The 26,203-nt window shown below is 40.3% G+C and overlaps 2 protein-coding genes across 3 annotated transcripts in view; both read left to right on the forward strand.

Annotated features, from left to right (window-relative positions):
- The window catches only part of LOC131140298 (connector enhancer of kinase suppressor of ras 3-like), a 50,023-nt gene extending 48,831 nt beyond the window's left edge, over positions 1 to 1,192 (forward strand). For both annotated transcript variants that reach the window (XM_058090575.1, XM_058090576.1), the window contains exons 24-25: positions 15 to 205; positions 282 to 1,192. In XM_058090575.1, coding sequence (XP_057946558.1) covers positions 15 to 205; positions 282 to 482 — 392 coding nt within the window. In that variant the 3' untranslated portion in view covers positions 483 to 1,192. The remainder of the gene's footprint in view (positions 1 to 14; positions 206 to 281) is intronic.
- A 146-nt stretch (positions 1,193 to 1,338) lies between these two features.
- scaf8 (SR-related CTD-associated factor 8) lies at positions 1,339 to 24,943 on the forward strand. The gene is made up of 20 exons (XM_058090574.1): positions 1,339 to 1,505; positions 2,172 to 2,255; positions 17,258 to 17,302; positions 17,526 to 17,687; positions 17,806 to 17,962; positions 18,081 to 18,208; positions 18,326 to 18,502; positions 18,590 to 18,669; positions 18,762 to 18,873; positions 18,995 to 19,123; positions 19,360 to 19,469; positions 19,646 to 19,839; positions 19,920 to 20,020; positions 20,206 to 20,319; positions 20,491 to 20,647; positions 20,787 to 20,914; positions 21,315 to 21,456; positions 21,537 to 21,584; positions 21,673 to 21,885; positions 21,964 to 24,943. Exons 1-20 carry the CDS (start codon positions 1,476 to 1,478, stop codon positions 23,685 to 23,687), a joined length of 4,035 nt encoding a protein of 1,344 aa, XP_057946557.1. The 5' UTR covers positions 1,339 to 1,475; the 3' UTR covers positions 23,688 to 24,943.
- Positions 24,944 to 26,203: the final 1,260 nt, after the last annotated feature.

Consider the following 26,203-nt stretch of genomic DNA (forward strand, 5'->3'; position numbering starts at 1 on the left):
CTTTGCGACTACAGGGGATCACGGTACCAGCTCCGACGAGATGGAGAAGCTTTACATCCATCTGAAGGAAGCCAGTCTCTCACCTATAGGGGACCGTAAACCATCCACAAAAAGGGAATTCAGAGCCTCCTTTATAAAGCGCTGCAAAAACCACACCGTCAATGATAAACTGCATCTGATCAGGACGCTGAACAGCACATTAAAGGTACATTTTTTTTCCCCTTATCTATCTTTTTTTTAAAACACGTATCTGATTTTGTCTGTTATCTTTTCCATCCCAGTCCAAACAGGCAGATCTACAGGCACTCGAGCAGGTGCTGTCCGACCCTGAACTTACGTCAGTCAGGTTCAGAGAATGGAAGGAGGCCAATGGGCCTTTGGTGAATGAGATCTGTGTGCAAAATGGTCAGCAGGTGGCGTCAGAGGCCCCACAGGATGCCGTGGCTGCCTTTGCTGCCCCTGTGGGGGAGACCACTTTCTAAATACTGATCATGACTTTGGACTTGTTACATACACTTACACAGACAGCTGTCAAGTTTTCATGTGAGACTACTACGGACTTTAAACTCTTTTCAACTAGCAACAGGATTTGAAATGAAATGAGTTTGGCATGTCACATTAAAATGTGAAATGCATCTTAGTATTACATTTGGTTTGTAAGATAAGCAAACGTTTCAAGTGATTGCTTTTGTTTTGTCCAGATTCGTTTGATTTCTACACAGAAATGTTGTTGTATGTCCTGTCTATTTAGATGGTATCAGTATTGGTCATGTTTTTAAATACTTTTACTCTCTTATGGGTGCCATGCACCTTCAATGCCTGTTACATGTTCAAGTGCTGAGACAAGAGAACCATCAGCCCAGAACCACAGTCTTTACAGACGGATTAAATATGTATCATAAATCATGAATTCAATTTGAATGAAAGATGTTTGGATGTAGTAAAACTACTAAATCCCACACAAAACAGCTACCCACCAACAAACTATTTTTGCAGACTTAAATGTGTAAATACTTTTGGAAGCAGGACCGGTTGTTGCACAACAGATACAAAGCACACAAACACTGTATGGGTCTAATTTTTGCTAAGCAGGGCCCACTGACTGTTGGTACCATAGCTTGGCACAAATATGGATTTTTTTTCTTCTGTAATGTCTGCTGTATGTCCTAATAAACTTTGATTGTACAGCGTTGGTGACTGTGTGATATATTTCAATGTGTATTACGATGCTGTCTCGGATTGGTGATATTGTTTAATTGCAGGTAAATGAAACACGACAAACCAGTTTTCTACATTATTCGGCGATGACTTAGCCGGAGTTCCCCCAAGCCGCCGCTTGGCGTCGTGGGTCTCTGCAGTTTTCCGTCTGTGCTTGTGCGCCATATTGGCAGTCTCCTCCATCTCACCAGACGTTGAGCATGCACGTCTCTAACCTGTTATTGAGGAGATAAGTCATCGGAGACCGAAACAGCACCATGGAGGCGGTGAAAGCCTTCAACAACGAGGTTTGTTGGAAACCCTCGCTAACAGTCGATATTTCATTCTTATGGCAGCCGACATTAAGCTAGGTAGCCGAAGCTAACGTGAAGTAACATTTGTCTCACACAAGGCCGCGTAACTGTATACAATGATGTAGCTATAGTGATTATTTGTGAGAAACACACTTCCAGTCAATATACTTAAAGTGACTGAAAATGTATGTAACTCCACTGTGACATGTATATATCTACAGTGTTTTAGGGTAAACTTGATTACACCGCCTGCTGCTAACGTTAGCACGCTGCAAGTTAGCTAACCCTCCTCAGTGACGTGATTACATAGGGAGCTAGCTTCCTTTACATCTGTATAAATGCTAACTTTGTACACTGGAAATACGGTATTGACATTTCTTGACTAGAGTAACACACTTTAGGCTTTTGGGTAATATAGTCCACACGACAATAATGCCCATTTGGTCAGCCCTTTATCGCTTGGTCGAGTCAAAGCTGCAAGCTAACGGTTACCCGGTACCCCCTCAATAAATCAGCGCTGTACATGATACCGTCTCACCAGTCAGTTCAAACGTAAATGTAGCAAATTATACCAATAGTTTTCAATAATGTCCATGAGGTTTACAAGCTTGGAGGCAATACACAAAACAACTGACCATTATCCCTCTTTTCATTTTACAGCTGTACTCGTTGAATGAGTACAAGCCCCCCATCTCCAAGGCCAAGATGACCCAAATCACCAAGTCTGGCATCAAGGCTATTAAAGTGAGTATGCACAGTAGAGACATTAAGTGTGAGGTATCTGGAATAAAGTTTGCAACAGCGCAACATCATGTTCTAATTCTTGTGGCTCTATCTAGATTGAGTTGTCTTTTGCATTATTTATTAAATTTTTTCAGGCAGCATCCTGCAAAATTTTACAAATCCGTTAATAATAGTTTAGTATGGCAAGAAAACAAATGACGCGACTGGAGCTCTTATTCAGTATGAAAACCGGTGTCTATATCTTTGATGTTTCATAATATTTTGGGGGCAACACTCCACATACATCAGATTGATAGTATTGTCGTGTGTAAGTTTTTTGTATTTTACCATGAGAGGTAATGTTTTGTTTTATTTTGAACAAAATTCCATACAAGTATATCACATTTTATACATGGACAATTCAACATATCCGAAAAGGAGTAGGAAATAGTCGACCTTAATATTAACACAAATTATGAAACATTGTGCTGTAATGGGTAAGTGCATTATATATGGTAGACAGGTAGATTGACTCTATGGGTTAAGGTCTTTCTCCCCATTCCCGAGTTGTGTGTCGGGAGTTATGACGCTGAGCTTGTAAACCAGTAATAACTGGTCTGTACTACTGTTGTAACTCTTGTAGATCAGTCCAGAGAATTATGCTGTGTTTGCCAATAGAGGAAACACATTGAAAAATACCCCAGACAAACTTTTGGTTAGAGAGGAAAACCATTCTAAAGTTTTTTTTTGTGAGGGCTTTAGTGTCAAAATAGGTATTTCCCATGATGCCCATTTCTAGCGAGCTCATATGAACTTATTTACTCGCACTAGAATGCACAGAAAAGGGAAAGAAATGTGTTTATGTTTCACATAAGTATTGTGAATGATGAAAACCTGCAGTTCCCCTTTAGCCATAAATGCACTGACTGCTTATTCAATTAGGAATTATTGAATGATTTGCATTTTACGTAAAAATGTAGACGTGGATCAGCGTTGTGCACTGTCAGTGTCATAGAAACGGATGTAGCTTGGCTAGTTTGTTGAATGGGATGGTCGGCCTTTGCACAAATAGTTACAAAATCTTCAACTGTAATGGCCATGGCCATAGTGGTTAAGGAAGACATAGTCACAATGTGATTCCAACCATTTTATTAACAAGTGGCAAACACAACATTGTGTAGTTATGTTCATACAGCCCAAGTCGCAGTAGGATACTACTGGTGACAACATGATTTTACAAGTTATTTAGTTGACTTGGCTGGCATTTTAGGTGGCCGCATCAGCAGGTTAGCGCGCCTGAGGAAATACCGTCACAAATGAGCCGTCCGCTATGCAAATATACTGAAGGACTTGAACGCAATTTTTGTTGTGCTTGTTTTTTTTTAGGGCCATGAGGTTTGGTTTGTGTGTTTTGAGTGCAAAGTTTCCATGTCACACCTCATTGCCCTATAGTAACGTACACATACTGTATGTGTGTACACGGTATGGTCGTATACCATGCTCCCGGAGTCTTTGGCGAACCGTTCATGCACATACTTGCGGTTGTCCACGTCCCTGGGTCGCTGCAGCAGTCTGTGAAGCAGTTTGGAACCGATCACACAGGTGTGTGGTCCAGATGTAGCAATCCTCTGGAGGTGTTATTACACGTGGTTGGCATGGTCACGGTCACGTGTCACCCTAGTGTCGTGAAAACGTCTCCAGAGGCGGCTAATGGAACTGGGAGTGACTCCCATCCGTCTGGCTACCACATCTTGGTGCATTCCTGCCATTAGCATGCCTATTGCATGGTCTCTGGAAACTGGAATTAGTCGTGGCATCGTGAAACATTGAATCAATGATGCCATTTGTGTGCCCATCCTAATGGTATAAATTGCTGTACAGTAATGCTCAATAGTCACTCCCTCACATACCACCAAAGTCCAGTGATTTTAAGGAGTGGTCCATGCAGGGAGACGTGTGTGTGATATCGACAATTCTTTACAATGGGGCAATGAGGCGTGACATGGAAACTTTGCAATCAAAACACACAAACTACAAATCAAACACATGGCCTTAAAAAACGGCCACAACAAAAATTTTGTTTTTAAAGTCCTTCAATGTATTTCCTGACACAACATCATCTGGTATTTAAACAAAAAAGTACAAAACAGTCAAGCAGATTTTTTTGCAGGCCCCCGTGAATTATATTTATAGATATTTGACATGGGCCAATTAAAAATTGATGGGGGGCCGCATTTGGCCCACAGACTGTAGTTTGGATACCCGTCCGGCAGAAAAAAATAAGTAAATACATGAGGAATCTGCAATTGGCTGGTTGTTATGTTAATGTTAATAGTAAATATATTTTTGTTGTCAAATAGTATATAATAATAGGTAATGCAGATACATGTGAAGTGTTGCATAAATGAGCAAGGTGTACCCAGCGTTTCTGTATGAACATATTAAGCACAAGTACTTAAGATGTTGTCACTTTAATCGAACCACATTACAGTAGATCCCCTTGTCGGGCAATAGTGATCTCATAAACGTGATGATGTGGTCCTGCTGGTGAGAAAGCAACTCAGCTGGCTCTCTATAAGTATTTATTGCTGATGAGAATGTCGCTTGTTCGGGAAGGTTAATGGGCTCTTCATCATGAGATGTCTTCTTATTGACCTTCAGTGATTCCAGGACATCATAAATTTCAGTACCCAGCTGTACCTCATTTTAAGCAGTAATATCTGCCTGCAGTGACAATTGTATGCAAATTACAGATTATCTCACTTAGCTGTCCGTTTATTGCAAAAATTAATCAACATCAAAACCCATATGACTCTTTCTTTAATAGATAGGTTTTTTTTTTTTAACATATTCCATAGCCACGAGATGCTGAATCAATTCAACATCATTTTTAGAGCATTGTGCCATGTCTCCGGCATGTGTCATCGTTAGCTTGCTTGCTAGCCTGTAAATGAATCTTCGGTTCAAAGGGAGGATGGCAACAAGAAGAGTAAAATAAGATAAGCTATGCCATTATTAATCCCACAAAGGGAAATTTCGTCGTACTGCAGCCATATTTAATACGGATACAAAAACAAGTAGTACAGTGGAATGATGCTAGGACGCAAAGGCACGGTCACAGGAGTAAAATATTGCTTGAGTAACATAATTTCTCGTGTTGAGCCTGTAGGTTGATGATTAAAATCTTTTTTGAGAGTGAAAGAGAGAAATTTGAGACAATGTCATTGTCTGTCTGCAAAAAGTGTATGAGGGGTTTTTCAGCCTTAAAACGTATTAATTGTAAAGTGTTGGCTACTTCGCGGATTTCACTTATTGAGGGCTAATTTGGGAACCTAACCCCAGGATTAAACGAGGGAACACTGTCGTGCTTTTAAAAGGAATAGATGCTTGCTTTTTATGAATTTTCATGAATTCTTTTATGAATTTCATTCATCTTTATTTGTTTTCCTCTCTTGTTGTGTTTAAGCTAATAATCACAACAGTAGCCTCTTCCACCTAGTAACCCGCCTCCCAAAATTAGTAGATCCCACATTCATTTGTCGGTGCATTTTTCACAAAATCCAGCAAAGCAGCACAGGAGATTGTTACAAATGTCTGTCCATTCAACAGCATTGGAATTTCGACAATAGTCACTGTCCTAAAAGAAATCTATTGAATGTCACACGTCAACGTTTACTGTCAACACAACATTAAGGCATAAGGGACTCTACCCTGATACTACCTCCAAAACCTGACAATTCCCCTGTACACCCCCCCCCCCATTTTTCACAAAAAAGCCAGCAATTAATTGAAGTCTGTCCATCATAAATCATTGTATTCTTATTTAATATAGTCTACATTGTTGTAATGCAGAGATTAGGCAGGGACCATTGTGTGCAGTGTGTCTAGATGACTGCACAAGAGAACCAAATCAGTGGTACGGTTTATTATTATTGGTACATCAACAAAAACGTCCTGGAAAGTAGGAAGATATGGTTTATAAACTTTCAAACCATAACAGATTTACAGACACTTCAGTGGTATCAGGTCTATGGGCTTGTCTGTGTATAGCAGCAGTGTTTCTCTGTCAGCATATTGGTGCAGTGTAATTGGTGATTTTGGTTAGACAGTGCATCTTTTGTTCAGTTCTGCCCCTTGAGCTTCTTCTAATTGAGTTCTGATAAAACAATTGTACATAGCCGCATTTTTTTCCCAATTGCTAAGTCTGCCTTGAAGGTTAAGTTAATTTAATTTTGTATAATGTGCCAAATCACAACGTAAGCCATTTAACTTTTTCATTTCTGGTATCATACCGATATTGCAACCTTCAATGTAATCCGATATCGATCCAATATCAACATAGATCATGTAAACATTAATGAGTAGTATTGTAGTGTGAAATGTTAGAAAAGACATGACTGAGTGATATTACGCAAACAGAAAACAGTCAGCAATAGTATGTATTAGAAATACTTATTTACTTAATGCTTCTAGAGTGCCGTTTTATCCACAAATAGCATAATGTAGCGAGGCTTGAGGTGTTCAATTAAGCATTTAAACTCGACATTACTGAGCACCAGCTGGCTGGCTCTGTTCTGTTGTAGCCAATGACTTTTTACCGTCCCATGTGGGAGTTTCACATGCTTTGGTTTCTCATGCTGTAGTTTCAAACTGGGTTGGAATCACAAAAATCCTTATGCTGTTTTTGTTGATGGCCTTTAAAATGCGCTATGAGATTGGTCGTATTGAATTTCCCTGGTTCTGTTCTTTTGCACTCTGATGTTTTTGGTACTTTATCCAAAAAATATCACCACACGGCCAACATCACTCCTGCTCCGGCTGCACACTCAGACATGCTGTTGTGATCACATGACCTGTGTGTGCCGAATCCGGCGCTGCTGGATAAACAGATTAATCACACCCCCACTAGTGAACAGGGACCGTACTGTCAAGGGAAGAGTTTACCTCTCAGACACGAGACAAGCACTTTGAGAACAATATATTTAATTCATTTAATACAAACTTGGAAGCAACCTGTTGGATGGTAAAAGAAGAGTCTTAGTTTTTCTATGTAGGAGGATGCAAGTATCTCACCAAAGGAAGGAACAGAAGCATATTTATTCAAACTTTATCAGTTAGAAATGCACAGGCGCAAAGTTGTCTAAGAGCCCATCGAAACCGAGATAACAATATGGGAATTTGTTTTGGAAACACAATGTTTCGCTAACCCTGAGCATTTAATCATATCAGTAATTTCCTCGAAGCAAGTCCGGTTGACATTAAGGTGTGCATGAGCAGAAATTCTAAAAAATATCTGCTATTTTGTGATGGAAAATTGAAGTGCCCTCAAATAATTGATACATTGTTAAATTAACTGCTGTCTGTAAATGAAACACATGAAAGCCATGATTCCTGAAAATCTTATCAGTGTAATAATATCATTGGACCATTATCAAAGTGTTGAAATTGACACATCAACAAATCATTTTATACAGCGCTTTTTTCATCAAATGTTTGCCTATCTTGTCTTTTGTTAACTAACTACTGTGCCTTTTGGTATTGCCTTGCCTTATGAATAACACTCGTTTCCCCTTCCCTCAGCAGCTCTCCCAGCTCCCCCAAAGCACTGGAGGATGGGGTGGAGAGAGTTACAAAGAGATAAGAGAATCCCTAACCAGCTTAGGTAGGAGTATGGGTTGTTTCACAAGGAAGATGGAAGAGCTGCCATCATTTTTATTTTTGGCAGCTCTTTTGCCTCAGTTGGTAACACACCACTGGTCAGGCAGTGATCTATAGCAGTGCTTGTGAAAGATTCTATTTGTGGCTGGTGATGCATTATTTTAAAGTAAGGACATTATCAACACTGTTAAAAGTGCTAAATAATTGGTTGTGGTAAATGTAGATGTTGGTTTGTGGACATCCAGATTTTAGTACACATTTCTCGCTACTCTACACTCTTGAACACAAAATACATTTGTGTTGCATTTGTAGATGGTACACACATCATGCAGAATATGCACTTTTCAAGAAGAAACCGCAAGCAGCACATCAGTATTGCTGTGTTTACTTTTCACAGCATGTGATTGAGGCTTGGAACACACTTGGTGTAACAATGTTTTTCATATTGGAAGCACAAAGTTTTGCTTTTTACATTTTACTTATGAGTTTGGGCTGTCTGTTATTTTGTCTGTTTGCATGCCATGAAATGCTAAAATGTTAGCATTTTATTATCTATTGACTTGGGTCTTTTTTTGTTTTGTAGTTTAGTGGAATTTGTGTAGATATCTAGTCTACCAAATTGTCTAGTTGTTGCTCTGTTGGAGGTGTGTTTGAATTTTGATTAAAAAGTCACTGCTGTGTAACAACTTAGAAAGATTGTCTCAAATTGACATTCCCCTTCATGATCACAATGCTTGATTGTCCAAAAATAATTTGCATAACCAGCCACAGTGTCTGTTAAACAGTGTAGTGGTGAATTACATAAGTAGAGTAAGTATTATTTGATTGGTTTAATGTCTTACTTTGGACATTTTGTCAGTAATGTGGGTGTACATGCTAATGGCGTGCCGCTGCAGCACTGACAGAATGTGCTTGAACAGCACACACTTTAACTCACAGTAGAAATACAAACAGAGAACTTAAAGGGATCATTTGGATTACTTTGAAAGAGATGTATGACATCCCCATCAGCAGTGTAGTCCATCAACGGTGTCTTACCCTGCCCTTTGTCCATTGAACCCAGTTCTGGCTGGATTTTGTTGATGAGAAACGTGGTACTCGTTAGTTGCTGGGATTGCTTAAGCAAAGAGTTTGGCCCCTCAAGACAGTATGTGTTCAAAAGAGAAATACATTTGCATAACAAAAATGCCTCCTTGGAAAAAAGAAGCAGACCTCATAATCGTGCAGTTTTACTTTCTCTTTTTTGTTGCATCACTGCAAGCTGTCGCCTGTTCATTCTGGTAAAGATTGCTGCTGGGAAAGTAACACATGATTGTAAGGTCTGTTTTTTTTTCTTTCAAGGAGGCATTTTTGTCATGTAATATATTGTTCTACAAGTTGTAGAATAACAAGCATGTTTATCGAATCCATCACATAAAAAACGTTAAGTGCCTTCCCCGGTCGTTTCCAGGCTACCTTATCACTCGTTCTACAATCTGTACATTATATTTATAATCCGCACTCACTTATATGCAGCCCGAGAACCATCATGAACATTTTTCATAATGGTAGAACACTTAAAGTCTGCAGGGGACATTTTCATCCCACATAAAAAAAAAATATTGACCTGTATATTCTAAAAAACATTCATTCATTCATTATTGATGAGGTATATTAGATATTACACTCATTTCTTATGGCACTTATTATCCAAAACTAAGATAAGATAAATTTTGGGGGGGGGACAGTTGACTGCCAGAATTTGGCAGTTTTTTCAATGTTTTATTATAAAATATATTAGGCATGTTTACACAAAACCCAAGAAGTTATATGTTTTGCATTTTGTTCCTTTCCTATACCAACAATTAACCATATCGGGACGTAATTATGGTGTAGCGTTACACCCCTACTTGACCACAAAAGTATGACGTTACTTTGATTCTACGTATTGCCCTTTGCTCAATTTTTTATATTGGTGAATGTATTTAGTTTTTCGCAAACAGTAACATTACTCTGTGAGCATCTCAGTAAATTACATTTTTGTGCAAAGTATATTGGATTTCAAGAGTTCAATTGATACAAAAAGACAAATTATAGGCTCGGGAAGTTTTTACAGGTTTTTTGGATTAGAGCGTTACAATTGTCAAAGATACTGAGATACGGAATTTTGGTGTTTGTTAGCTGTAAAGTATTTTTATCTAACTGATTAACAAATTACATTCTTGAAATATTTCACTCTGAGTTTGTGAAATGAATAAGCTCTCACAAATGTTCAATTGCATTGAGATGCGACTGTAATCAAGGAATCATGGTGTTTATGTGTCTATAAATTTTGGCAGTCAGGATAACAACTGAACATTTCTTTAGAACATTAAATTATTTTATTAATACAAGAAATTAAATGAACTCAACTTTTGTAACCTCCCACTGTACTTTATTGCCAATATTGCAGTAGACGGGTATTACTGCAACAATTTGGTGCCTGGACTGATTATCCCTCAGCTGCTTTCACATACTAATAGACTTCAACAAGAATTGGACATTATTGTATTGAACGTGTGGCTTCTAACGTTGAGTCAAAGGGTAATTGAACTACTTGGTTGGTGACAGTGTTTCACCATTAATGCTGTTTCGGTTAGACATTCTATCCTGAACTTTAGATCATGTGTTTGCTGTTAGAACGTTCTCCATATGAGAAAACCTCCATCACTGCCGTGTGTGAGGACGGCGTCTGCTTCAAATTGGCTCTGCCACTAACTCGCGCTGTGGCTTGCTTCACCAATCAGATGCCACCATTGGTGGGGCAATGATGGAGACAGAAGTGGAGAGAGGCACAGCTGCATCTGAGCTGAAATAACCCAGTTTTAAATTGATGTCTTCATATTGGCACACCAAATTTAAATAAAGGCAGATACCAATATACGTCAAAATTCCAAATATCGGCCTCGATTATCGGTCTGCCGCATAATAGGTCATTCTCTACTTTTTGCAAAGAAAGCATATCCTTTATCGATGGTGCGGTCTGAGCATTTTTGAAATGTAAATTTCCCATTCATTGAACCACCACCACCATGGTCAATATGCTGTCTGAAACTGTTAGCGAGAACATATTTGAAGTTCATATTTGAAATTCACAGTTCTGAGGTAAACTGCACAACAATTGTAAATTTTGTTCTGCGCGAATAAGGTGATTAGACACTTAGTGCTGCCTGGTATTGCCATCATTAGCTGACAAGAAAGGTAAATTTGCGTGTTACATATGGCGAGTGCAAGTACTATGTTTTTCCAACCCTTTCAATCACATTTTGCTTCTGAAATATATAAATCTATAAGACTCTACAATTTTCGGCACTCTGCAATTCTCACGTTGATGTGTAATGACTCTCAGCTGTACAAGCCACACTCACTGACATTGACACTAATATTGGAGGCGGTGCAAGAATAAACGTGCCAATTCGCCAATTCCAAAATCATAGGGCCTTCTGTTGGAGTTTTGTGACATTTTTTGTTTGTTTGTTTTTGTTTTGCTGATGACATTTGGCAAAGTAGTGCAACTACCACTGCTTACACCATTTTCGTCTTCAGTCATGGCAAGCTATGGGGCATACACAATTTTTTTGTCGGAACCCCAGGCTCTGACATTGTTTAAAAGAAACGCTGAAAAGCGATTTCTTCACTCACAATTGCTTCACTCACGATACCCGGTGCATGTTTCCACAGTTGATTAATCTAAAGTTTTGTGGCTGATTTTTATTGATACAGAAGGCTGCTACCAGCAGAACTGAATTATTTACTTGTTAAACCGGATATCTGGTCACATCGGTTTGTTTACAACCCCATTATTACAATGCTTGTTGTCAAGGGGGCCTGCATGTGTATTTATCTAATCACATACCGTGCAGTATATTGCCTGTGTAATACGTCAATGATTCCGTGGCCTTGACGAAACAACTTAGGCAACACTAAAGTAAAGGTGCATGAGGGCTGGGGAAATCTTAATTGGATCAAGCCTCGGGTCACAGTGCTTTCTGGATTCTAACTGTTTCTGGAATTGTGCATTGGATGTTTCTGACAATAGTGGTTAGGCGCATGCAATGCTTTGGTCACTTGTACAGTGCCCCATGTAACGTTGAATGGAATCCGTTTTGTAATTCTGGTTGACCTCCCAATTTGTTTAGATTTAATTTAATTTCATCATTAAAATTTCTATGCTCTATACCAGGGGCATCAAACTTGTTTTCACCGTGGGGAAACCGTAAAACCCTATAAATATATAATCACCCACGATATTATTACACGTTTGATTATTTATTTGTTATTTATTGACCCGGAAATCAGAAGTCAAAGTGCCAAACAGAAATTCCTGTATACACGGTTAACAACCATCGCGTCTAGCAACCATTAAAGATTATTAAAAAACAATATGTATATAAAATGTGTATAAAATTTTTGGACAAATGTAATTTCTAGGCTTTCTTGAGACGCGATCTGGTGGGCCTAATCCACACCCGGCCTCAAGCGTGACACCTGTATTCTACAGTCTATTTGAATGATGTCTTAACATTACAGCTGTGTGATCTGAAACAAAACAGCAAAATTTCCCTTGTGCCATTGATGTGCATTGAGCTGTTCTTTGTTTAACAAAAGAAAATACACCTTTCTAGTATGAAAGTATGAAAAGCGGCACCATTTTTAGAAACACTAAAAATGTATTCTCGTTACTGAATCTGAATAAAAGTGAGTTAAAAAAAGGTATGCTGGAGCAAGAGGAGCAAAAAAAATCAAATTTGTGTTTTGTCATTCGGGGTGTCACAAGATCTCTTGTCAAGATGTTCTGGAATTAAAATGTGACAAGATTTCTCGTGAATTTTGCCTGCCTCAGTATATTGCCATTTGCATATCTGTTTTTCCCGTCTCTCGCCCCCTGTGAGAATGATATAAGTTTTGCACCCTGCAAAAGGTGCCTCAAAAATGTCTCACCCGGGTGGCACTTTGTAAGGCTTTAGATTGGTGTGGTGAGTTCGAGGCTTGCGATGTGATCATCCGTCAGGCAGTGGCTATAAAGCCCCGGTCCTAACCAGCTGTACTTGCAAGTACGGGCAAAATTTGCAGATCCCTAATTACAACACAATTCCTCTTCTTGATGAAGTAGACGGGAAAGGCTGTGTTGAGTAAGCAATGGCAAACTTTGTATGAAAAAAACAATGTTTGTTGATACACTGCCCCCTGCAGTTTGGTAGTATAAAGTCACACATGGTCTCAAGCGGATTTCTGTGCGGCTCATTTCAGCGTTGATCTTTTGTACGGAAAGCATAACCTCAGCCTTAGGTTTTTGCAACACTAACACAGGGATGGAATCCAATTACAAGACAAAAATAACCACCCGATTTTTTATATTACTGGTGTTGTCAAAAATGTACATTTTTTAATCTCACCTATATCAAAAGATTGATATATTAACAAAAAGTGTCTCTATAAAGTAATCATTGTTTTTATCAGATTTGAACAGAAGGAGTTTTGGCCATTAAAAAGAAAAGAAAAATAAAATTTAAAAACTTGTTCATCTGCCGTCAATGTTTGCGACAAAGACCACATTCCCTGTCTGTTTTCCTGTCATATGAACACGAGCAAAATATTCAATATTTTCTACAGTATTTTTAATAATCAGGCACAGTATTATTACTTAATAGAGGGTGAGGACTGGAGAAAGGGAAACCCCAATTTAGTTCCAATTTTCATCAGGACTATCAAATTCTTAACTGTTTTTTGTGGGCCATCTTTTGATTAGCTTTGTAAATTTCAGAATACCCTCATTTATAAGAGTTTGTGGGGGTGAATTGCTTGAACCAATAGTGGCTTTAAAGAACTATTATTTCTGTTCCACTGTTGCATGGAGTACTTTTTTGTAAATGTCATTTGAAGGTATTCATTTTTTTAAACATTCGTATGTTTAATGTGTTTCTATTAGGACTGGGCGATATGGACTAAAACTATCCTGAAATATTTAGGTTGAATATCGATATACGCTGTATATCGTAATTTTTTCCACAAAATGAGTTTAGACAAAAGCCAAAGCCAAATATGGATGCAAAGTTTTATTAAAATCTAAACAATCTTATAGAATAGCCGCTGAAATAAAATAGCATATTATTTTTGAAATAAATATAGGAAAAGGGTAAATATACAGTTCAATCTTCAGCGCAATCATGCTGCACTCACGGTAGTCTCTGCAGCCGGGCTCGTGCCGTTAGCGCTTCCATCTCACGGTCCCCATGACGATAGACGGTAAACAGCAGGTGCTCTTGAGTGTAAACAATGGAGCAAACGGCAAACTACAAACGTAACAAGATGAACATCCATAGCTGCACACTTGCTCAAGGGGTCAGCATGGCACAAAAAACAAGAATGTCATAAATAAAGCTCTATTAAACACTAAAGACGCAGCAGAAGACACAAGCTGCCTTAACTAGCTTGCACTCGGGTGGCACCATCTTGAAACATGAGACCTCCGTATAAAATCCAGCATATATCAATATGAATTATATACTTGTTTTTCATATTGTGCTTAACAAAAATATTGGTATTTTATATCAGACCCTACCCTACCAACCCTAGTTTCTAGATATTTCTGTTATTAGGGTCGGGCGATTTTAGTTATTTATTTTTTTGAAATACACTGGTATAGATTCTTCCAATGATAAGAAAATTACTCATACCGATGAGTTGATGACTGCACACCAAGAATTAAATGCTGTCATTGTGCAGAGAAAGAACGTTCATAGTTCCATATCACCCAACCCTCTCTGCTACTTCACTTCACTCCGTATATAGATATTGTGATGTATCGATGCAAATTTTCTTTCCAATGTATTAACTTCAGCATAATCGCTGTATCATTATATTATTGGTAAACTGAGATTGTATTACAAGTTGCTGGTCATTCCCACCCATACTGTGTGCTGGCATGCTCGTCGTACTGTCATCTTTAAGGATACTGTCTAGGTTCATATTAATTGCAATAACCGTTTAGACATTCATGCAAAGACTTGTTTATCTTAAACAGAAGTACAAGTAAACGCAAAACTTCCAGGTCACTAAAATGTCATATTTTCTTGTGGATAGGATTTGAATACAGCTTTATATAAAATCAACAATAATGCTAATCTAGTGACCTTTTAGTTATGTACTATGTTAAGAGTTTGTGCTTGTGTGTGTGTGCATGTCGCGCGGCATATGTAGAGACATTACATTTGCTGCTATTGTTCGAGCTACACTTGCCAATTTTATTTTGGTGTGATATTAAAACAAACAGAGGCCTTTGTGTCAGTATCAGCACATAGCCAAATTCACATATCAGGATTGGATCGGAAATACTTTTTTTTTTCAGAAAAAGGTGGATCGGAAGTAAAAATATGTGCATGGGTGCGTCCCTATTTTGTTAAGAAATTATTTAAATTAGTCACATTTAGGTGCAGCCATATATATTTTTTACTACCTTCCATTTCTACCTTCTATTGGGACTGAAGGGCAGGACTCTTCAAAATCACTCACATCAGTGCTTGGTGTGGACAAAATGTTTCCACTAAATTTTAATGTTTCAATTTTAATGTTTTTTTTAGGTCAAGTAGTTTGCAAAATAAATTACACGAAAAAAATGCGACTTGTATTCCAGTGCTACTTATGTATTTTTTTTTACCTAATTATTCATTTTCGGCTTTGTGCGACATACTCCGGATCGATCTATACTCCGGAAAATGAGGTATATAGCTTATTATTTCCACACATATTGACCACAGTTAGTTTGAAAATGAATTGAAATATCATTAAAACGTTTTCACTGTGCTTTATTTTGATAAACATGCACTGGAATTGCCTGTCTGCCGTTGTTAGCACTAGCGTGCGTCCATGTGTGACCAGATAAAAGTACATGACATGTCTTGTGTTGATATTGACTTTGTTTCTTATCGAGATAATGAAAAATAGCCCCTAAAATGGATGAAGTTTGTCACATGCTATAAGTCTATCTATGCCAGAGTGTGTCATTGCTTATGTTTCAGTCTCATTCAACATATTTGTTTAGACATTTTGCCTGGCGTTCGCTGCCTCTCTGACAGCCGCTAATTTGCTCATTTTTGTCCCTAGGAAGAACTACAAGTTTCTGTCAAGTTCATGGGATACATGCTAATTACTCCTAACATGCCAAATGTATTTTAAACTAAAAATCTACTCAACTACTCAATCTCCTCAAAATCTATTCAACTGTATAAAATTTCTCCTGTATTCGTATTAGTCAAAATCAGACATCAAATGAAATTTAGGTTTGTGTACAAAATTTTGTGTACTAGTCACATAGAAGTATTTGAATAAATAGGTGAGGTATCAAAATGAGGCTCGACATTTTATACTCTCACTTGAAGTGCTCTCAGCAAAATTAACAGTTTTGCAATGTTCACGATGTTCTGCTGATTGTTAAAAAAACTCAAGTCATACATTTTTTTGTCATAATAATAAAGAAATGACAGACGCAGCAGCGGCTCCTATGCAGCACACCACCACAGCTTCAAAAAAAATCCTGGCCTGTAGGAGCCCTGATCATTAAACACCTTTTGACAGACCAGTGACTTGACGAATGAGTGGCGCTGTCGCAGCAAAGGCGTTACAAACTTCATATTTTCTTCCTGTTGTCAGTGCTTGTCTGAATAATGGTACTACCATGCTAAGTAATAGGACAAACGCGATGTATTCATTCACTTGAATACCTTTTTAATATTTACATTCCATAACCAGGCCATTCATTTGGTAATTTGGTCAGAATTTATGTTCCTGGGGATGATTATTGCATGTACTTGTCTACCTGGCAATGGGACCTAAATTGTTTTATTTTGGGAATGGAGATAATCTTGCGAATTAAGGAGCCTACATCGAGAGAATGCACCATCAGCAGTACTTTTCTGTGTTTGTTCTACAAGTTTAATAAGTATTCTAATGGTATGAGCTATTTGTGCGCTATTAGTTTGTAATCGTATTATCATTTAGCATGACAAACATGTTCAAATCGGAATGACCTTGTGGGTTAACAAATACTGTATGGAAACCTAAAGAGACACAAATATGAAAGTAATTATATAACTGCTTTAGAAAATATATTAAAAAAACACTGTATAGTTGAGCACATGAATTGTCAAGACATTGTGTGTGAAGATCTTGAATACTTGGAAAGCAGAAATTGTTGGACTAAAGCCCTAAATGTTTTGCTGCCATTGTGTGAATGGGAACATTGCCTCTTCAGCTTTTTTTATTTTAATAACTGAAGTTTTAGCTGTGTAAGTGTTTAATGCTGTTTTTAGATTTGGCTCCTAACACATTTTGTTATCTTCTCTTTTCAGTTCTACAAGCATGTTGTCCAAAGTGTGGAGAAGTTCATACAAAAGGTGAGACCTGGGGCTTTATCCAGCAAACAATTGTCAATTGATAGAAACCAAGAAAATATACATTTTGCAATATGATGAGAAGTATTAAACTGAATGCCTAATAAATCACAAGCGAGATAGAAGTACTGTACTAACTGTAATCTATAATAACTTAAGATGCTATTACAGTGCACCATAGTATCATGGCAACACCGATTGAAGCTTCTTGTTGTTGCCTTTACAGTGCAAACCAGAATACAAGGTCCCTGGATTGTATGTCATCGACTCGATTGTGAGACAGTCACGTCACCAGTTTGGCACAGAGAAGGATGTTTTTGCTCCACGCTTCAGCAAGAATATCATCGTTACATTCCAGCACCTCTACCGTTGCCCTTCAGATGACAAGGTCAGACTGTTGTCATGTAGTTCCTGTGCGACTTGACTGGCCTATAAAGCTAATCTGAATCCATCAATATTTGCAGTTATTTACACTTTGCCTCTTCCAAATGTTTATATATTTCCAGAGTAAGATAGTGCGGGTTTTAAACCTGTGGCAAAAGAATGCTGTCTTCAAGAGTGACATCATTCAGCCCTTGTTGGACATGGCCGCAGGGATTCCTCCTCCGAGCGTTACTCCCATCATGCCGAGCAGCGTTGCCCCCGTCAATAATGCCACACCTGGTTAGTTAAGAGAATGTGTTTTGTGAAAGTCTTATATGTTGCGATATTTTCTCAACACAACTCGGTTATGAATTTGTTAGGGCCCGTATTGATGTTGTGTGTTTCTGTTTGTATCAAGGTACCCCAGCCACTCCAGCCACCCCAGCTAACATCGTTCAGGGTCTTCCAGACTGGGCTTCACAAATTACTAACACAGACACAGTTGCAGCTGTGGCACAGATATTACAAAGTCCCCAAGGGCAACAGGTAATTGTTGATTATGGTTTCTTGTAGAACATGTAGAATGTCTACACACTAAGGCAGTGTTAAGGTATGAAACATTTTTGCATTTGTGTTTCCAATTTTGTGGATTTCTGTCTTCAGCTTCAACAGCTTGTACAGAGTCTCCAAATGCAGCAGCAAAAGCCCCAACCATCGTTGCTACAGGCCTTGGATGCTGGTCTGGTTGTACAGCTGCAAGCTCTGACTGCTCAACTCACTGCAGCTGCAACTGCCAACAGCCTCAATCCCCTCGAACAGAGGGTCTCCTCCTTTAACAAGGTACTACTAGCTCATCACCCCTACATTTCTCACTCCCATTTTCTTATTGGGCCTATGGATGAAAGAGCTGTGTGCTCTTTTTTTCAGAAACTCTTGGGGCAGTTTGACTTTGGAAATGATTCTGAGCGTAATGAAGAATCTAAGAAGGAAACGTCCTCCTCTCAATTGTGAGTTTACTGTGTTTTATCTTAGTACGGTTTCTATTACCTCACAGTTTGTGCTACAGAACATTTGCATCAAAGTTGTTGACTACTTGCAGGCCCATGGTGTCGGAGCCCATCAACAGCTCGTTGTTCCACCAGCTTGCTGAACAACTGCAGCAGCAGAACCTGGAGCAGTTTCAGAAGCAACTGCTTGAGCACCAGCAAAAGGTAGTTACATTTCCTCAAATTTGGAATCCTGCGTAGAATGATATCCCGACTGTCATGTATATTGTTGACTTGGAATAGTAAAAACGGCCCAAATAAACGCACCACTTTTGCATGATTACAGGCTATGAGCATAGAAGGACAGGATAGTATCTTTGGACAAGAGAACTCAGTTGCAACTGCTCAGAGTAGCAGTCAACCACAGCTTCCTGAGACTGACAAGTTGGACGACTCCATGGACAACCAACAACAGGTATGCATGCTATGCTTGTAATTAATTAATGCAGTTAATTTAATTTTATCACAGTATCTTCTAATGCAGGCTTGCTCATTACGTCCATCTCAAGCTACCGCTAGATAGCTAAGCTAGTTTGGGTCGATCACGTAAACCTCACTTTGATAAATACACATCGTAGTCCTCAACAAATAGTAGTTTAGATGGAAGCAAAGCAACTTGAATTGCATTTTTGTGTTGAATTTGTACTGTAGGACATGGATCTTGATGAAGGGCCTGATGGAATGGAAGAAGATAACTTTGAGGCAGAAGAGAAGAAGACTGCTGGGACACGTTCCAGAACACGGTCCCGGTCCCGGTCCAGGTAAGTCATAACATAGTTGGCTAAATGGTTAAATTAATATTTGACATTTTTTCGAGACAAACATTTTTCTGTAAAGACACATTTTGATGTTATTACACAGGCAGGCATTTAATAAATAAAACAAACCGAAAACACATGGAAACATTCCTTGAGGCTTTGCTTTTCTGACACGACAGGTCTCCCAAAAGGCGAAGATCCAGGTCCCGCTCTGGCTCTCGGAAACGCAAGCATCGGAAGCGGTCGCGCTCGCGATCCAGAGATCGTAAGAGGAAGACATCACGATCGTACTCCAGTGAAAGGCGTGCCCGAGAGCGAGAGAAAGAGCGCCAGAAGAAAGGATTGCCTCCTATACGATCCAAAACGCTGAGTGGTAAATGGACATCATTAATCTTATTTATTAATTAACTGTTTTTGTTTTAAGTAATATTGTTTGTTTCTGCTCTAATCTAGTATGCAGCACAACTCTGTGGGTCGGCCAGGTGGACAAAAAGGCTACTCAACAAGACCTCACAAACTTGTTTGAAGAGTTTGGCCAAATAGAGTCCATAAATGTAAGAAGACATAAACTCCTAAGTACATTATGATAAGTTTGTCATCAGTAATGCAAAGTTTGTCATTACTATTTTAGTCTGTCAAAGAATTACAGATTTTCTTTTGGGTTATTTATTGAGTATGTATGCATCAAGGTCATTTTGAGTCCGGTCATGTCTTAATGTTATCAAATATGTCTTTACAGATGATTCCTCCGAGAGGCTGTGCTTACATCTGTATGGTCCACAGACAGGACGCCTACCGTGCACGACAGAAGCTCAGCACAGGTTCCTTCAAGATTGGCTCCAAGATCATCAAGGTGCATTTTGCTGTTGCACTTAAATTTGATTGAATGCAATGTCATGTCCCCTGCAGTATCTTGTAATTTAATTATCCATTGACCTTGCAGTGACCTGGCTTTCTGTGTACATTGATACTGCTCTTGAATGGTATTTTCTTCTCTTACCATCATCAATGCATTTTAATGCAGATTGCCTGGGCCTTGAACAAGGGAGTGAGACAAGAGTACAAGCAATTTTGGGACGTGGACCTTGGAGTCACATACATTCCCTGGGAGAAAGTCAAAGTAGATGACTTGAATGGATTTGCTGAAGGAGGAATCATTGATCAGGAGACTGTCAATGAAGGTGAAATTCTTATTTATTTATTTATTAAAACTGTTTATGGGCTCACCCTAAGGGTAAATGTAATGCTATCCTAACACATTTGTTATGCCTACCCAAGTGATTATTGTGTTTTTAAACATTTACCACTCTGCCTGTTCAGATTGGGACACTAAGACTTCGGAGTCAACCAAGGATGTCATCGGCCAAGCAATTAGCACCGAGACAACATCAGCATCTAATAACCAGAGTGAAAGCTACAACCGGCAGGTCACCATGATGCCGGTGCAGGTAATAAAGAGATTTAGAGATCTAATTAGTTTGGCTTTTTTACACTTGTTTGCATTGATGTGATTGAAACGCTAATTTCCTGTTGACCTTTTAAAAAATATTCTGTAATACAAATGGATGGGGTATGATATGATGTATTATCGGTATTAGCTTCCGATACCAGCGTAATTCACATATCGGACATTTCTGATGCCCTATGTGGAGTTTTTCAATCCTTAAGTAGGGTTGGGCATCGTTTGAATTTGATCGATTCAGATTTCTTGTTTCGACACAAGTTTCTAACGATTGTCAAGAGGCAGCGTCATTAAAGTTTGCATGTTTTAAAAGAGGGAATTTCTGAACTTCTCCATTATTTTGCTGGTAATACAACCCAAGCGTTTCTTCTTCTCCTCTTACCTAGCTCCCAGTGCCACAGGCTGTTCCTGGTGCAGTAGGCCTGGTGCCTCCTACCTATCCTGTCACCATGAGCATACCCCCACCAGGATATGGGCCGCCACCACCATTCATAAGGCCTGGCTTCAGTGCCTCGCAACCACCTCCTGGTAAATATATTTGTCATGTAAACATTTGGCATACGTACGATAGGTCCTAGTTTAACTTCCAATTATTTTCTGTTGTACAGGTTTTTTGCAGGCAGCACAGACCGCAGGCCTGGCCTCTGCACCAGCTTGTAAGTGTACACGCTGTTAGACTCGTGTGATTAGAACAATCATTCGGAGTGGAGCTGACTGTCTCTTTGACCGTTCACCCTCTTGTAGCCCTCGTGCAGCCCTCAGTGGCAACCAGCCAAGAAACAGTGAAGGAATCACCATTCGGCGCAATGATCCCAACCACCAGCTCCATCCCTGGCAGCTTCATGTCGTCAAATATGCCGGGAGCCAGTGTGTTTAATGCCATCGGAGTTCAAAGTCAGCAAGACAAACTGCCACATTCTAAGGGTTTGGATGGAACACCAGAGCTCACACTTCAAGGTGGAGTAATGCCAACCGATGATGTGATAGGTAAGTCATTAAGTGTGGAAGGTGACTAACTTATTTTCTCCTTTGTAGGCATGCAGAATGCCGTTCGCAGTGGAATGGGTCTTTTAGGCATGCACCCCACAGCCTCCATCACTCACCCACTTCACCAGCCGCCTGGAATGACGGGACAAAGAATGCCTGGAATGCTTCCTCTTGATGTGCGCCCTAACCTCATTCAGCCTGGGCATGGCGCTCGATTCCCTCTCCTCCTGCATCAGGGACCTGGCCAGCAGCCTGGTGGCCTCCTTGACGCTTCCCTTCAGGCTCAAGCCCATGTCAGGCCCCCCTTTTCTCAATTAGATCCTTTTAACAGGCCGCCTCACCAGGCCAATAATAATGTATCTAAGGCAGAAGAGTCCTCTTCAGGGGCAGATGAGGGGAAAGACCAGGACTACCGCTTCCCCCCAGTTGAAAAGCAGAGCACAGGTTTGCTGAGAACCCCCCCACCAGAGCATCGGGCGCCACTTGGTGGTGGTGGTGGTGGAGGAGGAGGAGGAGGAGGAGGAGGCAGGCCTGCCTTGCTGCAAACCCCGGGGACTCAGCCTGCCAGAAACAGTCTGCTCGGACGTCTGCAGGCCCTTGCTGGCTTTACCCCTGATAACCCCTGGAACCAGTCCAGAGGGGACTTTGATGAACGAGATAGCATACGAGGTGGTCCTCAGGAGGATCGCCCCTCCCCAGGGCAGAACTTCCCAAATCGCTTTGACAGCCGTTCTGGAAGCATAGCGAAAAATGTAGGTGGCCCACAGCCCTGGAACCGTAGTGGTGGCGCCGCAGGAAATTTTGAAAGTGACTTAGATGAGCGAAGATCCCAATGGGACAGGCAGAGAGATAGGGATGAACGAGAGTTTGACTTCAGGAGAGAAATGAATGGAAACCGTCACAGCCGAGAACGGGACAGAGGGCGAGATCGGCCCAGAGAACACGACCGCGATAAAGACAGAGAGCGGGGCAATTGGACACCCGTTCTCCCTCTACCGACACCTCTTCTTCCAACCCCACCCCTTAACCCCAAACTGGCCCTGAACCAAGGGAAGCTGCTCTCCCCACTCAAATTTAACACCCCCAATCAATCTCGATTCCAGTCCCCCCTGTCTCAACCTCAGGCCAAACCACCTTTGTTAGGTCAGAATCAGCCGCCCGTCGTGTCACCAGAGCCAAGCAAGGTTGGCCATGTTGCTGAGGCTGAACCGCAGCAAGATGTCACTACTCTCCCAGAGACCCCTCAAGACCACACGCCCTCAGCTCAAGCAGCACCCGACAAAACTCAGAGTCCATTTGCAGGCTCTCCCACGCGGCTCTCACAGCAGCCCGACAACCCACTACTCACCGAATCACTACTCCCACCCACTGAGCAAACCTCTCCCCAGTCGTCTTCTGATGACACTCCAGGCCAGGCCACTCCAGTGGCCTTCATGCAGGCTGCCAGCCCCCCTGAAGAGACAAGGTACTCTCTGGAGGAGCAGCAACGTCCACTGGAGGAGAATGAGGAAGTCTTACAAGAGAAAGCTCCCTCACCCCAAGCCCAGTGGGTGAGTGGAGATGAGATGGACAAAAGCACTGTGATGGAGCCCACACCGGATGCCTCTCCAGATCTCACCTCGGAGCCATCCGGTTCTCTGCTTCCCGAAAATGAAGCGGAGCAGCAGCAAGCTGCCCCTCCTAAGGACGTAGACATTGAACAGAGTGAGGCCATGGAGGAAGCCGCGAGTGAGCCAGTGCTAGACACTGACACAGACACTGAGGGGACATAATCATCACTCAGTAGGTAACAGATCATTTTGTAAAGTTGTCTCTTCTTCTCTGTACTCATGTCAGCAAAGCATCACCACCACCACACGGGACACTGACAACCAATAAGAAATTCCTCACAAATACCAGTGTACTTAAATAGCTGACTTACTCGTAGAACATCCTATTTGTGTTTTATTTCTTTTTTTTAAGTTGTACGACCATCACGTATGATTTTATGAATCAAAGCTTGGCGAATTTTTTTTATCAAATTAACCACCAAAATGTTTCATTTGTCTGTGAGGGGAAATGAGCTTTGACCTTCCTATGGAAGCGAGGAGGACACCATGGCTGTTCAACAAAGAATCGAATTTAGTTGCACACAGTACTTGAAAAATAGTAGTCGCTGACTCATTTCTGTCTCCTCTTTTAAACGCTGCTGCAAAGTTTTAGTAAATGCTTGGGAGTCTTTAGTCTGCACAAACAGTAATTCCATTACCGCTCTTAGAATCGGAGCCACTTGAAATAAAACCATGAACATGTTGTATCCTCCAAATCGGTGTATGTAATCTGTTTCGAAGTAATGCAGGCAAGCCAAGCAAACAACATAGCAATGCGGAGGAACATTAAGTCAATGGACGGAGGAGGGTTATGCTGGATGTCAGGTGCATATTGTTTTAGTGTGAAATAAACATCATTTGTCTCCTATAAAACACATGCTTTAGGACTGCTTTCTGACCCAGGACCAGTGGAAACACTTCTTTACACACTTTACTGTCACTTCAGGCAATTTGATGTTCTTGGAACTCAAATCCATCCATAGAGCACTCTGGTGGATGGGAACCAGGGACGTGTAGTTCTTAATTATGGATGGCATCAGCCTGTGTGTGACCCTGGGCTTTTGCTTGCTGACTTGCAGATGATATGGGATTGTGCCTTTTATTGAACGGACTCTTTCAACATTAATTTGCGATATACTGTACACCAGACGGTGTGTGCTTTGTAAAGGAAACGCTACCTGCACATAATTGACAGGCCTGACGTGTGTGTGTGTGTGTGTGAGAATTGTGGTAGCTGAACAGTTTGTACAGCACTCAACATAGAAAAGACACTATATACTCCTTGTTGTGTGCATGCAGGCTTGTACCAGCCATCTTTGAACCCTCCTGTCGTGTTCATTTCATGCTTGTAGTGCTTTTATGCTGAGGCATACCATTAGAGGCTATACTGTTCCACTACAGGAGATGTGATGTTAAATAAAAGTTGAAGGTGCATCATATATTCCTACATTTTTTTGCCCCCTCAACCTAGATTTAGGAAACACATGAATGATGGCAAAATCACTTCTGATCATTCCCACACATCATAACAAAAAGCAAAACACAAAATGATGTAAATTGACACAAAATTCAGATGGCATATAAAAATCAAAAAGCACCAATTTGACTTAACAGAACCAAACGGCCATAAAAGTGCAGATGGTGGCTAGCTTAATCACCTTGGCTTGTGAAGCGTGAGTGCTTACCACAGCATTCACTGGCACCAGATGACTTGTTTAAGTAGTATATGCCCAGATTAGACAAACCTGAACAGTGCATCACAGCCTAAAAGATGGACCACATCCATAATTCTTCCATACATCTTATTACTCTTGTGACACCAAAAGCCAGGTAATTAGCAGAAAATGAGCAAAATTACCCATTTAACTGACAAGCTTAGGGTTTGGGATATTTGCATTAGTTAAACTAATGTGAATATAGTCCTACTTTCAGTGTTCATTAATACACAATTTGTTATTTAAGTGATGACTCTCTGTTCATGACAATGTGATAGCAATGATGGTTTAGACTCCTGTGCGTTAAAGCTACACCTTAACGTGGAGGAATGATAAAGTAGCTGAAAATCCCTGAAATAGACCAGTGTCAGTACCGGATTTGACCGTTAGAGGGCAGCGTGGTACCACATAAGTCATTATTGCCCAGTGTTCATCTCAAGGAAATGGCCTCTGCACATAGCAATATTTCAATTGAAACAGCAGTGATTGTAAGGGAATAGAAAACAGCATTGAAATACATTTTGTTTACCTCTTTCCATGTTTGAATTTAATGGATGGAAGCTGTCCATTCGATGAATGAACAACAGCCTCATCTTCACTCCTCGTGTGGAGACACTTGCAGAGGAGCATCCATCTTTTTTCCCTTATCTCAAACACAGCAATTCCAGTATTGATCCCCTCAAAACTGTGTTTGGAACTTCCCGCTGCGTTCAAGGAGTCTCTGCTGGGCTCAGTTCCTCTGATCAGACCCTGCAGGCTCTTTTAGAAGCTGGATCTTATCTCCAGTTTGTCCAGGCTACACCTTGAAGCTCATTGGTGTCCGGCCCTGCAGGAGGCCACATGCAGATGCAGAGGGTTTGGTGATATGTAGTTCTAGCAGCTGTATTATCATAAAGAAACTGAATATTTACTCACATAGGTGGAATGAAAAATAGTTCAATGTCATTAAGACATTTCATAAATAGATTTCTGGAGTGTCATGTG

Source organism: Doryrhamphus excisus, chromosome 13 (assembly GCF_030265055.1).
Source record: "Doryrhamphus excisus isolate RoL2022-K1 chromosome 13, RoL_Dexc_1.0, whole genome shotgun sequence".
NCBI lineage: Eukaryota > Metazoa > Chordata > Actinopteri > Syngnathiformes > Syngnathidae > Doryrhamphus > Doryrhamphus excisus.

Excerpts from the sequence above, each read along its gene's own strand:
- scaf8 (XM_058090574.1), top strand. The coding sequence starts at position 1,476 with ATGGAGGCGGTGAAAGCCTTCAACAACGAG. Across the intron at positions 1,506-2,171 it reads TGAAAGCCTTCAACAACGAG|CTGTACTCGTTGAATGAGTA; the intron begins GTTTGTTGGAAA and ends TTCATTTTACAG. Across the intron at positions 2,256-17,257 it reads CTGGCATCAAGGCTATTAAA|TTCTACAAGCATGTTGTCCA; the intron begins GTGAGTATGCAC and ends TTCTCTTTTCAG.